This window comes from Rutilus rutilus (assembly GCF_951802725.1).
Source record: "Rutilus rutilus genome assembly, chromosome: 18".
Lineage (NCBI taxonomy): Eukaryota > Metazoa > Chordata > Actinopteri > Cypriniformes > Leuciscidae > Rutilus > Rutilus rutilus.
In genome coordinates, this window is record NC_140231.1 from 33,850,901 (window position 1) to 33,863,400 (window position 12,500).

The following is a 12,500-nucleotide window of genomic DNA, read 5'->3' on the forward strand; positions in this document are numbered from 1 at the left end:
AAATACTGTAATAGGATTGCAGATTCAAGAAGTTGCCATCTAAAGTATAAAAGCATGTTTAATTTAAAGATTTGTTTTCTAATTTATTTATAATTTATTAAATATTGATTAAAATAAATATATATAAAAATATCGGCTTTATATCGGCCACCCTGCTCTCTAAGATATCGGCATCGGCCATCAAAAAACCAATATCGGTCGACCACTAGATAGATCTGTTATACATAGAACATATGCACGGGCAGCATCTGTTAAAAGCCTTTTTTTCCTCCTGAACTGCAAAGTAAATATGCAATTGCAAAATAAGCATGTATTATACGGCCTATACAAGGAGGAACAATCAAAATAACTAGACGTATAGAACTCCCGCTAAAAGTTTTGAAAACTCCGCCTACTTTGGCCAGCGTAGCGTAAAACGATTTGTATCTGAAGGGCTACGCCGAACCCAGCGGCCAGCGCAGCGCATTCCACGTCCTGTCTGAAAGGCGCTTTACGGGGTTGGAACAGCGTGAGGGTGAGCAATTACTGACAGAATTTTAATTTTTGGGTGAACTAACCCTTTAAGTGAACTAACTTCATAAAAGAGCATTCTACTTGTATTAAACCCAGGACAGTCCAATGAAATCTGTTAAACAGAGAGGGGAGTCACCCGTGTCCATCTGCCACACGTATACGGAGCCGTCGGAGCATCCCACCACCAGGTAGTCGTCGCACGGCCTCCACTTGATGACCTGGATGGGGAACAGGTGTCTGGAGGCCAGCATGATGCACTTCCGCTCTCTCAAGCTCAGCAGGCCCACGGAGTGATCGCTGGCCACCGAACACACACAGTGCTGCACGCGCGTCTGCAGAGAGAGAGGAAACACAACACCATGGGCTTAGAGGCACAGATGCTGTCTCCGATTGGTCAAGAATGATGGGTCTAATTCATATTCAATTAATAACTCTGTACTATGTCTCCTTTGTAAGTTGTAAAATCCAGCTTTTAATGTTGTTCATGTGTCTATGTGGTGTTTTTAATGTGCTTTAAGACAAACCATGTGTAAATTCATAAGTCGACAGCATTGCTGAGTATTTTTAGTGAACCAAAGACAAGTCTCAAAAACACGCTTTGAAATCGCTGGTGTTTCTGACGTCACAAACTACCTTGTAACCAATCAGATCAACGTGTGATCGTCAACCAGTGGATCTCTGAGCTGAGTGAGTGGAGGCGGGGCTCATTTGCATATTCATAGAACTGCACATACTTAATGAGACAAGGGTGTCGAGTTACATTCAAGATATTTTAAGAGATAAAGCATTTTTTTCTAGGAAAAAAGGTTTAAATATGTAATTTTGGTGATCAAAGATGAGTTTTAAGGGATAAAATGATTGCCTACAGGGGGACTTTAAAGTTTCTTTCAGAGCATGTAATAAGCACCAGCTAAATTATGGCGAGATTTTCATTCATAATAAAGATTAAAACCCCACACAGAGCCTCTCCGATCGATCCTGTCTCGCTTTATTCCCACTGAATGAAACGGCTGCTGCTGGCGAATTGAGAAATGCCAAAAACATGTGGAAAAAACACAACGGAGAAGTCAAAACCTGCCAACAATGAAGGAGGAAATGATATCAGTGCGACTCGAATCAAAAAGCAGAGCATCCCACTTCACGTAAGGTCACTGCGTCACACAACAAATCCTGCAGGAAAGGTCAAACAGGACTTAAGAGAGGGAGACTCGAAGCGTTTCCATGGTAACGGCGCAGGCTTTTCTTTTGATGGCGTTTCGGAGCCTGACATTTAGTGCTGGACGTTTCTGTCTAATTGGTCACCAAGGTGAGACTCAGAGATTAGAAATTCTGCAGCCGTCTAGCGCCGATGAACTTTTCAATGTCTAGAGAGGAACCTTTACGGGGAAAAAAGTGTGGGTGAGTAAATGATGACAGAATATTCATTTTTGGGTGAAGTTTTCTCTGTGTGCGTGTTGACAGGCGATGATATTCAGTTTCGCAGAACCCTGTGAAATCAGTTTAATTTTCTTTCCCATATTCGTTTTTTTTTTTTTTTTTTGGATTCCTTTTTTTGGGGGGGGGGGGACTAAAAGAATCACATTTGTAGTAATCAAAAAGCATGTCTAATCAATTAAAATCATGAAACTTTTATTAATTTATTAATTAATAATTGTATTAATTTATTAATAGTTTAACAAAAATGTAATTTTTAGGACCCTATGAAATATGTTTCTGGAATCCATTTTAATGGTTTAATTAACTTTTAATAATCAAAAAGCATGTCTTATCAATTGAAATCATGAAACATACAATTCAACATCAATTTATTAAAAGTTTAACAAAAATCTTATTTTTAGGGCCCTATGAAATATGTTTAATTTTTCTGTCACAATTTCTTCAAGTTAAACAGAACTTTTATTTTGAAGGGTTGCCGTGAAGACCTTTGCGTTTATGTGTGTGCCGATGAAGTGTTTCTCATCTCTCTTTGATATATTCATCAAAATTTGACAAATTCAGTAAAAATGTCATACAATAAAGTGACAAGGTATTCATCTAGACTGATTACAGTCATCATCCTCGACCAATCAGAGGAAGCATCAGGACCAATAAGCCCCACCCACTTTCACACACCTCTGACTTCACCTATATTGTTGAGGAAACTTACGCTGCAGTTTTCCGGAGGCACGATCAGCTGTGTGATTTCTCCTCCATGCACGCAGAAGATGTGCTTCATCTCGCCCGTGAAAATGTCCCAGATGATGACGGAGAAGTCGACGCCGCCGGACACTAGCGAGCGCTGGTCGTAGCGCGGCGAGACCTGGTGCGGGTACAGCAAACACGTGACCTTGTGCCTGTGACCTCTGAGGGTGCGGTGAGGAGGCCAACCTACACACACACAGAGAGAGAATCACGTTACACACACACAGATACAGTGAAGAAACAATAAAAACACACACACTAGTTATTGTTAGCATGTTGTTATGGGGGTGCAGTGACATTAAAGTCATAATTCTGGAGAAAACACTGTTGCAGATTATACAGTTGCTGATTATACAGTTGCTAATAATAATAATAATGATCAAAATAAAAATATAAAAAATGCAATACTATTAATAATATATAATAACAATAATATATTCTTTATTCACAATGTATAATAATATTGGTAATATTAATAGCAATAACAGTGTGCTAATATAGAGGAAACAATACTGGTTATTGTTAATAATACTGTTAATAATAAAAATAGATTACAAAATAAAAATATATAATTATATATAACATAAATATTAAATATAAAAAGTATATGTTCAATATATTATTAGACATTATTAATATATATACTATAATATAATAATAGCAATAATACATTATAAAATAAAAATATATTAACATATTGTACATATTAAATATTACATGCATAAACTACAAATAATAATATATTATTTATTCATATGTATAACGATACTGGTAATAATAGCAATAATAGTGAGCTAATATTGAGGAAAAACTGTAAAAAATAAAAAACAAAACACTGGTTATTGTTAACAATACTGTTATAAAAATACAAAATAAAAAGATATACATATATATTATACATGAAATGTATAAATAAAAAATAATATATTCAATATATTATTACACATTAATATATTATAAAATAATAATAATAATAGTAATATTAATAGCAATAATAGTGTGTTAATATTGAGGAAACACTTTAAATAAATAAAAACAATACTGGTTTATTGTATAATAAAAAGATATATATATAGATATAGATATATATATTAAATACATAAATAATAATAATAATAATAATAATAATAATATGTTCAATTTATTATTATACATAAATAATACATTTTTTATATTATAATGTTTGTTTGTTTATAGTTTAACGCCATGCCAGCTACCCCGGCTATATTCATGGCGAGAAAGAGATTAAAAAGGAATGATTAAAATAGATTTTAAAATGTTATCTTAGATAAAATCTTAGTCAACTGAAAAATAAAGAACTCTAACAGAGTTCAATCTATCACAGTCCATGAAAATATGCTAATATACATAAAGGAGGATCTTTAGCCGTTAACAGAATTTAATATGACAAAGTTAATATGATAATATTACAGGTAATATGATCCCAGCGATTTTCAAAATGGGCACAGTGTTTTGCACCAACCACAGGATTGATTTTGTTAAGTTTGTTTGTTATACACTGATCCCATTCAGCTTGCAATTTCTTGGGGATATAAGTGTTTATAACATGTCTGAGTCTCACCCCTGCGCAGCATGTGTTCTCCCTGCAGGAGCTGAACGATGGCCGTCTGCGTCGCAGGAACCAGGATGATGCTGCCGTCCTCTCGTCCACACACCAGCCGACCCTGAGACGGGATGTAGACGCTGGCGGTGACCTTCACCGGGGCGCTGGAGCCCGCCAGGACACTCAGCTGGTCAATGATGCCCGCTGGAGATGGCATCAGCTTATCAAAGGCCTCCTGGAGACTGATGCTGGCCGACACCGGCAGCTCTGCCAGGGAAACGCATCATATGTTTCTTCTTTTCTTTAAAATCGTTAAAATAGTTACAATACTGCAGTTTGTGAAAGAAAGTAGCAACAATACCATTTAAAATATTCAGTTTGTGAAAAAAGTAAAAAAAAAAAAGTTAAAATACTGTTTAAAATATTCAGTTTGTGAGAAAAAGTAGTTACAATACTGTTTAAAATATTCAGTTTGTGAAAACGTTTTTAAAAATAGTTATAATACTGTTTAAAATATTCAGTTTGTGAAAACGTTTTTAAAAATAGTTATAATACCGTTTAAAATATTCAGTTTGTGAAAAAAGTAGAAAAATTGTTACAATACTGTTTAAAATATTCAGTTTGTGAGAAAAAGTTAAAAAAATAGTTAAAATACTGTTTAAAATATTCAGTTTGTGAGAAAAAGTTAAAAAAATAGTTTCAATACCGTTTAAAATATTCAGTTTGTAAAAACGTTTTTAAAAATAGTTACGTTTAAAATATTCAGTTTGTGAGAAAAAGCAAAAAATAGTTACAATACTGTTTAAAATATTCAGTTTGTAAAAACGTTTTTAAAAATAGTTACAATACTGTTTAAAATATTCAGTTTGTGAAAAAAGTAGAAATTTTTTTTACAATACTGTTTAAAATATTCAGTTTGTGAAAAAAGTAAAATAAATTGTTACAATACTGTTTAAAATATTCAGTTTGTAAAAACGTTTTAAAAATAGTTAAAATACTGTTTAAAATATTCAGTTTGTGAGAAAAAATAGTTACAATACTGTTAAAAATATTCAGTGTTTAAAATATTCAGTTTGTGAGAAAAAGTAAAAAAAGAGTTACAATACTGTTTAAAATATTCAGTTAGTAAAAACGTTTTTAAAAATAGTTAAAATACTGTTTAAAATATTCAGTTTGTGAGAAAAAGTTCAAAAAATAGTTACAATACTGTTTAAAATATTCAGTTTGTGAGAAAAAGTTCAAAAAATAGTTACAATACTGTTTAAAATATTCAGTTTGTGAGAAAAAGTTCAAAAAATAGTTACAATACTGTTTAAAATATTCAGTGTTTAAAATATTCAGTTTGTGAAAAAAGTTTTTAAAAAGAAAGTTACAATACTGTTTAAAATATTTAGCCTGTGAAAAAGTTTTTAAAAAGAGTTGCAATACTGTTTAAAATATTCAGTTAATAATACAGTATCAAGGGCTGCTGGAGACTGATGCTGGCCGACACCGGCAGCTCTGCGAGGGAAACGCATCATATATGAGGGACACGAGTGTGTTTCTGTGCTCGTGTGAGAACTACTGAACACACTCAGCAGAGGGAGACGCTGTACTGAGGCAAGACACAACTGTACATCTACTGCTGTTTGCATACAGTATAATTACTCTGAAGTGTTTTTCCACACTTCTTTTCTTTAAAATGTTTTTAAAAATAGTTACAATACGGTTTATAATAATCACAGTTTGTTAGTTAAAATAGTTACAATAGCATGTATAATATTCAGTTTGTGGGTAAAAAAAAAAGTTTCAACATATTTACAATACTGTTTAAAATATTGTTTGTAAAAAAGTTCAATTAATAGTTGCAATACTGTTTAAAATATTCAGTTAGTAAAAAAAGTAAAAAAAAAAGTAAAAAAAAAAAAGTTACAATACTGTTTAAAATTTTAATTTAGTAAAAAAAAAAAATATATATATATATTAACAGTTTGTGGGAAAAATAAATAAAAAAGTTTGTGCATAGAGTTTTACTGTTTATTGTGAGAAATGATATTTGCCGAACAGTATGCGAGTCAGTCGGGTTGCCGTGAGTACCTGTGGCGGAGCAGAGTGTGTGTGAGGGTGTGTTCTCCGGGACGCTCCACACCGTCAGCCGGCCCGCGGAGTCTCCCTGCAGCAGCAGCTTGAGGAGCGGCTCCCGGCGGCCCAGGAAGAAGCGCGTCACCGGGGGACAGATCAGCAGCTGCGGGAGACACACACACACACACACACACACACACACACACACACATCAACATCTGCACAACAGCCTGAGATCAGGACGAGTCACTGCACACACACACGCACTCACACACACAGCAGAGAGGATGAACACATACAAACACACACACACATCAACATCTGCACAACAGCCTGAGCTCAGGACGAGTCACTGCACACACACACGCACGCACTCTCACACACACACGCACACGCACACGTGAACACACGCACACATACGAACACAAACACACACGCACACACTCACTCACTCACTCACACGCAGACACTCACGCACACACACACACTTACACTCACTCACTCACACACGAACACATAGCAGAGAGGATGAACACACACACACACACGCACTCACACACACACACACACACACACACACACACACACACACACACACACACACACACGCACACACACTCACAGCAGAGAGGATAAACAAACAAACGCACACACACCCGCACTCACACTCAAACACACACTCACACTCTCACACACATGCACTCACACACACGCACGCACACACACACACACACACTCACACTCACACACACATGCACTCACACACACGCACGCACACACACACACACTCACACTCACACTCACACACAAATGGGCGCACACACACACTCTCTCACTCACACACACACTCTTGAGCCGCTGGATGTGCGCATGGATGCTGGAGCTGTTAATCATGAGCATCTGTTTCCTCATGCAGGTTCATGAGGGACATCAGCCATTCTAGTGACGACACCAACGTATCGACGGGAAATGGACGCGAAATGGAGTCGTTTTCTTCACCACAATGAGTTACAGCGGATTTAAAGCTAGTCTGTTCCAGGGGTGTTTGGGTCCGTGGAGAACAGAAGAAAAAAAGTCAACAAAAAAACTAAAAAAGATCAAAAGGAATAAATATATAAATACGATTTATAAAAATAATAAAAATATTAATAATAATATTAAAATACATGAATAATAAAAGTAGGTTAGAATAAATAGATTAAAACACAATTAAAATTCAGTTAAAAAATATATACATAACTATTTGATTAAAATAGATTAAAACATAATAAAAATGGATTAAAATAAAAAAATGCATTATTAATATTTGATTAAAACATATTGATTAAAACATAATAAAAATAGACTAAAATAAATAAATGCATAATATATATCCATTAAATAATTGTAATAGATTTAGATTTTAATTATGTATTAATAAATGATGAAATTAAGATTAATAAATGCTTTATAATTATTTTTTATTGTTAGTTCAGGTTAACTAAAGTAGTTGACTAATGTTAACAAACGGAACCTTATCGTACCAAATAAACAATAACAATTCAATATCAAATTCAATATCAAAATACACAAATAAATAAATAATACACTTATAAGTAGAGTCCTATAGCGGGTAGAAACGTAATCATGTAAATTAACAGAAACTAAATATTTTCAAATAATATTTCAGACATATTTATACATGAAAATATTTAGCTTTAGGATGGGGGTCCCTCAAATATGATCATATCAAATTACTTAAATATATATGTTCTTGGTCTTATTGTGAGCGTGCATGTTATTCCAGAGGAACAATCTGTCATATAAATTAGGATGGTGAGAGTGATGTTTTCATGTTCAATTCCTCTGCATATTTTACCATGTCAAGAGTCTGAAGTGGGATGGACTGATGTTGAAATGGCCTTTTTAAATGGCTAAATGTATAAAACAGATGCACACACTACTGATGTTTGTCCTCTGAATTCTCAAAGCATCCTATTTTGAGAACAGTGCAAAGTGCCACCGATGAGCTTTCCTTAATAAATACACTAGTGTGTGCGCACAGGTCCAAATCACACACACACATTACAAAACAACATGCAACAAACACACACTGCACACTTTAAACCAAAAGACACTATTTATATACATTTAATCCTATTTTTAATTATTTTATTTTTAATTTATTTATAATAAAAAATCAATAAAGTATATATATATTCATATTTTAAACTTTATTTATATATATATATATATATATATATATATAATATAAATTCAAATTTTCCCATACATATATAAAAATCATTTAATATAAAAACTAAAATGTATATATACACATTCAAATTCTTATTTGATTTAATATATATATATATATATATATATACACATATATACATATACATATACATATATACTGTACATATTTTCCTCACTGTATATATATAAATAATTTTCACATTTTATTTACTTAATTAAAATGTCTTTATATTTACACATAAAATTTGTATATAAAATAAATAATATAATTTCAAATTTTATTTCTTTTATTATTAAACCCACATTAAAACATGCTAAAAACACACCAGCACACTTCAAACCAAAGGAAAAACACAAAAACATCAGCCAAAGAAACAGAAGAGCGACTAGTCAACGACAAACTTACTTGTGTAACACTACGTTTCAGATCTTAAAAGGACTAAAATAACGACATGAACCTTTTAATTGAATGCATCTGTCTAAAACAGACGAGAAAACAAGCGTAAGAAGCAGAAGCGACTGTAAAGAAGCTCTGGGACTTTGCATGCACCTTCACCGCGTGAAGACGGGTGAGGGGAAAGTCAATGATTGGTCGTTTTAGTGGGAGGAGCATGAGACTTAGCGAATCAGAGTGAGTGACAGCAAAACGGAGGCGGGAACACCACAGGGAGCTCTCAGGACATCCAATCATATTCACAGATGCAAATCCTGTGTGGAATGTTTTAGGGCTGCACAATACATAAAAATTCTAATCGATATCGCAATATGGCTCAGTGTGATTGTCAAGCGATTTAATCAAGTAAATACAGTATTTGTGCGATTGGTTTCAGAGTGAAGCACGTCATTTACACACGTGTAGCTCATGTGTGTCAGAGTCTGGTTTCCTATGAATCAAGTTGTTTCGTGAGCGTGTGAATGAACAACTGAACTCTGAAACCGGCAGCACTTATTTATTTATTTATTTGCCAGCAACCTGTCAAAATAAAAGTTTGATGATATATCATTTGAAAATGGAGAAATTAAGATGCACATATTAGTAATTTTACAGTAAAATAACACATTTTATTACTCTTTTTTTTAATTTACAGGACAAAACTATTATTACAATATATTTCCTTTTTAATATTTTTTATAATAATATATTAATATATAGTAATATAATATATAAATAGTGCTGTTTGTTTATATATGTTTATATATTATTATATTTATATATACAGTATGTGCGTGTGTGTATAAATATACTCATACACACGTACACAATATAAGTGTGTACATATAGATGTATACTTATATTATATAAACACAAACTTTTATATTTTATGTGATTAATTGTGATTAATCATTTTGACAGCCCTAATAAATATATAAATACAAAATATAATAAAATGTAGTATAATATAATATATACAGGATATATATATATATAAAATACATTTATATAATATATATATTATATTATAATATAACACATTATTATTAATGTTTATTATTATTTTTATGTAACCTATGAAAACTCAAGCGGAAAGAGATTTTTTTTTTTTTTTATGTTTACTTCTTGTTAAAAGTAAATCCAAGTATGAACCAATTTTTTTTTTTTTAAATCTCAAATAATTCAGCCTTAAACAGAGATCTTTAATTTTATTCTGTATTATTTAATAAAATATATAAAAATATTATTAATTAATTATTCAACCTTATTTATTTTTTATTTTTTAAATTTCTATGCGAATAAACTTCCCAAAACAAAATCACCCCAATCATTCTAGAACGATTTATTATTTCCCAAATCGAGCTATTCGAGTCATCTGGTGAAACTTCCTGTGTTTCCTCATATCGCAGAAACACATATTTGTTCCTAATATCGTGCAGCCCTATTTACAATTGCCAAAACAAAATAGTCACAATCAAAATGAAGTATGTCAGTATTCTTTGACTGGATGCCTGGCGCATATATAAACATGCGTGTAGAGCTGTTGGCGTGTGCGCCTGCGTCTCGCTGTGGGATGGGCTTACTGGTGCCTCTAGAGGCCGCTGGAGGAATTGCATTTCAGGAGAGTAGAGCTCGGGATCGGGAGCGTCGTCAGGGAGACGCACCACAACACACGGCCCCTCCCACCCCTCCTCCGGCTGGGACAAGGGACGGGGGGGCGACAACAGACAGAGAGCAAAATCATAATCAAATCAAACACAGACACAAACTACTGTACTGGTGACACATAAACATACACAGGAACAGACTAACAGGAACAAATATTGACAGAACACAAACTGAAGACGAATTCAACATGAACTACCCTTTAAAAGTTTGGACTTGGTTTATTTATAAAGAAACTGAACTAAAAGTCAATGATTGGCTGAGAATTAGTCACATGAAATCAAAACTGACTTTCTTCATTCGTGTTTCTAGTTCCTGCTTGTGAATGACTCATCTGTGATGTTATTAAACAAATAATCTTTTATCAAAATGTTTGTCTTGTAGTTTTGAACCTCTTGAACCACCTGACTTAAGGCTGGTTTGCACTTGCCCACTTTTCACAAATCCAATCAATTTGTAATTGATAAAGTGAAGTCTGCCATACATTTATTCCACTGCATATCCTGTGTGCATCAATGCATTTGCACACATGATTGTGTGTGTGTGTGTGAGAGAGAGAGAGAGAGAGAGAGAGAGAGAGAGAGAGAGAGTGTGTGTGCGAGCGTGAGTGTGTGTGTGCAAAAGTGTGTGTGCGTGCGTGCGGGAGTGTGTGTATGTGTGCGTGCGTGAGTGTGTGTGTGTGTGTGTGTGTGTGTGTGTGTGCGTGAGTGAATGTGTGTGTGTGTGTGTGTGCGTGTGCGTGTGAGAGTGAATGAGTGTGTTTGTGCATGTGTGAGTGTGTGCATATGTGAGTGTGCGAGAGTGAGTGTGTGTGTGTGCGAGCGTGAGTGAGTGTGTGTGAGTGTGAGTGTGTGTGTGTGTGTGTGTCTGTGTGTGTGTGTGTGTGTCTGACCTGTTTGTCGGCGCGGTCGGCTATGCTGTACACCAGAGGAGGGATGGACCCTTCCGGCTTCTTCCCGACGCTGCTGCGGAAGTGTTCGCTGGCCGGAAGACAACTGACACACACACAGATACTGTTAAAGGGCTGAAGCTCTGAGCCCACAGGATGGTAGTGTGTGTGTCATAGCTGGATGTTTTACAGTCTGTGAGTGTGTGGCTATTGTTAGTTTTGAAAGTGTGCTGTTAGGTAACTTATAGGTAAGTTTTGTGTAAGTCATATGTTCGCAGATAGTAAATATGTAGTAGGTGTGTGTGTAGTTGTGTGGTTATTTGCAAGTGTGCATGTGTTAATAGTTTCCAAGTATGTAGTAATATATTTGTAGTTTGTAGTGGATATTTGTTGATAGTTTGTGTGTGTGTGTATGGTTGCATGATTCAGGGGGAACACATCTAATTGCGATTTTTCTGATAAAAAAAAATATATATTACAATTAGATGTAACAAATATATGCCTCAATATAACTATAAAATACTAATTGTTATCATTATTTGTAGTAGTAGCAGTAGTAGAATTAAATAAAAAAATAAAAAATAAAAACAAAATAAGAAAAATAAGCATTTCAATCATTTTTAATAAAAAAATGACACTAATAATAGCAAAAATGATTTTATTTAACTGTAAAATTACAATACTAATATTTATGGCTGTTGGCTTTCTTAATTTCTTGATTTTCAAATGTGGAAAACAGCAGAAAGCCCTAATAGCTTCTCTTTTGTCGACAACAACCCGTGTATAAGTGCTTTTTAATAACAAGATTTACAAGACTTTGTTCACATTTTTACTGCAAACTGACTCTGAAAGCACTGGATCATAAGATGCTCACGCATAAATGAACACAGTGACGCGCTTCACTCTGAAACAAGCAGTGCATATGATTAATTAAATCACAGCCTTTGCGACTTTAT

At 34.0% G+C, this 12,500-nt stretch overlaps 1 protein-coding gene across 4 annotated transcripts in view; it reads right to left on the reverse strand.

The window, feature by feature from the left end:
- The window catches only part of wdr7 (WD repeat domain 7), a 116,204-nt gene that overhangs the window by 93,664 nt on the left and 10,040 nt on the right, over window positions 1–12,500 (reverse strand). For all 4 annotated transcript variants that reach the window (XM_084387188.1, XM_084387186.1, XM_084387187.1 and 1 more), the window contains exons 9-13: window positions 11,548–11,650; window positions 6,335–6,482; window positions 4,277–4,525; window positions 2,660–2,880; window positions 650–845 (exon numbers count right to left, since the gene is read on the reverse strand). In XM_084387188.1, the coding sequence (XP_084243314.1) occupies window positions 650–845; window positions 2,660–2,880; window positions 4,277–4,525; window positions 6,335–6,482; window positions 11,548–11,650 (917 nt within the window). The remainder of the gene's footprint in view (window positions 1–649; window positions 846–2,659; window positions 2,881–4,276; window positions 4,526–6,334; window positions 6,483–11,547; window positions 11,651–12,500) is intronic.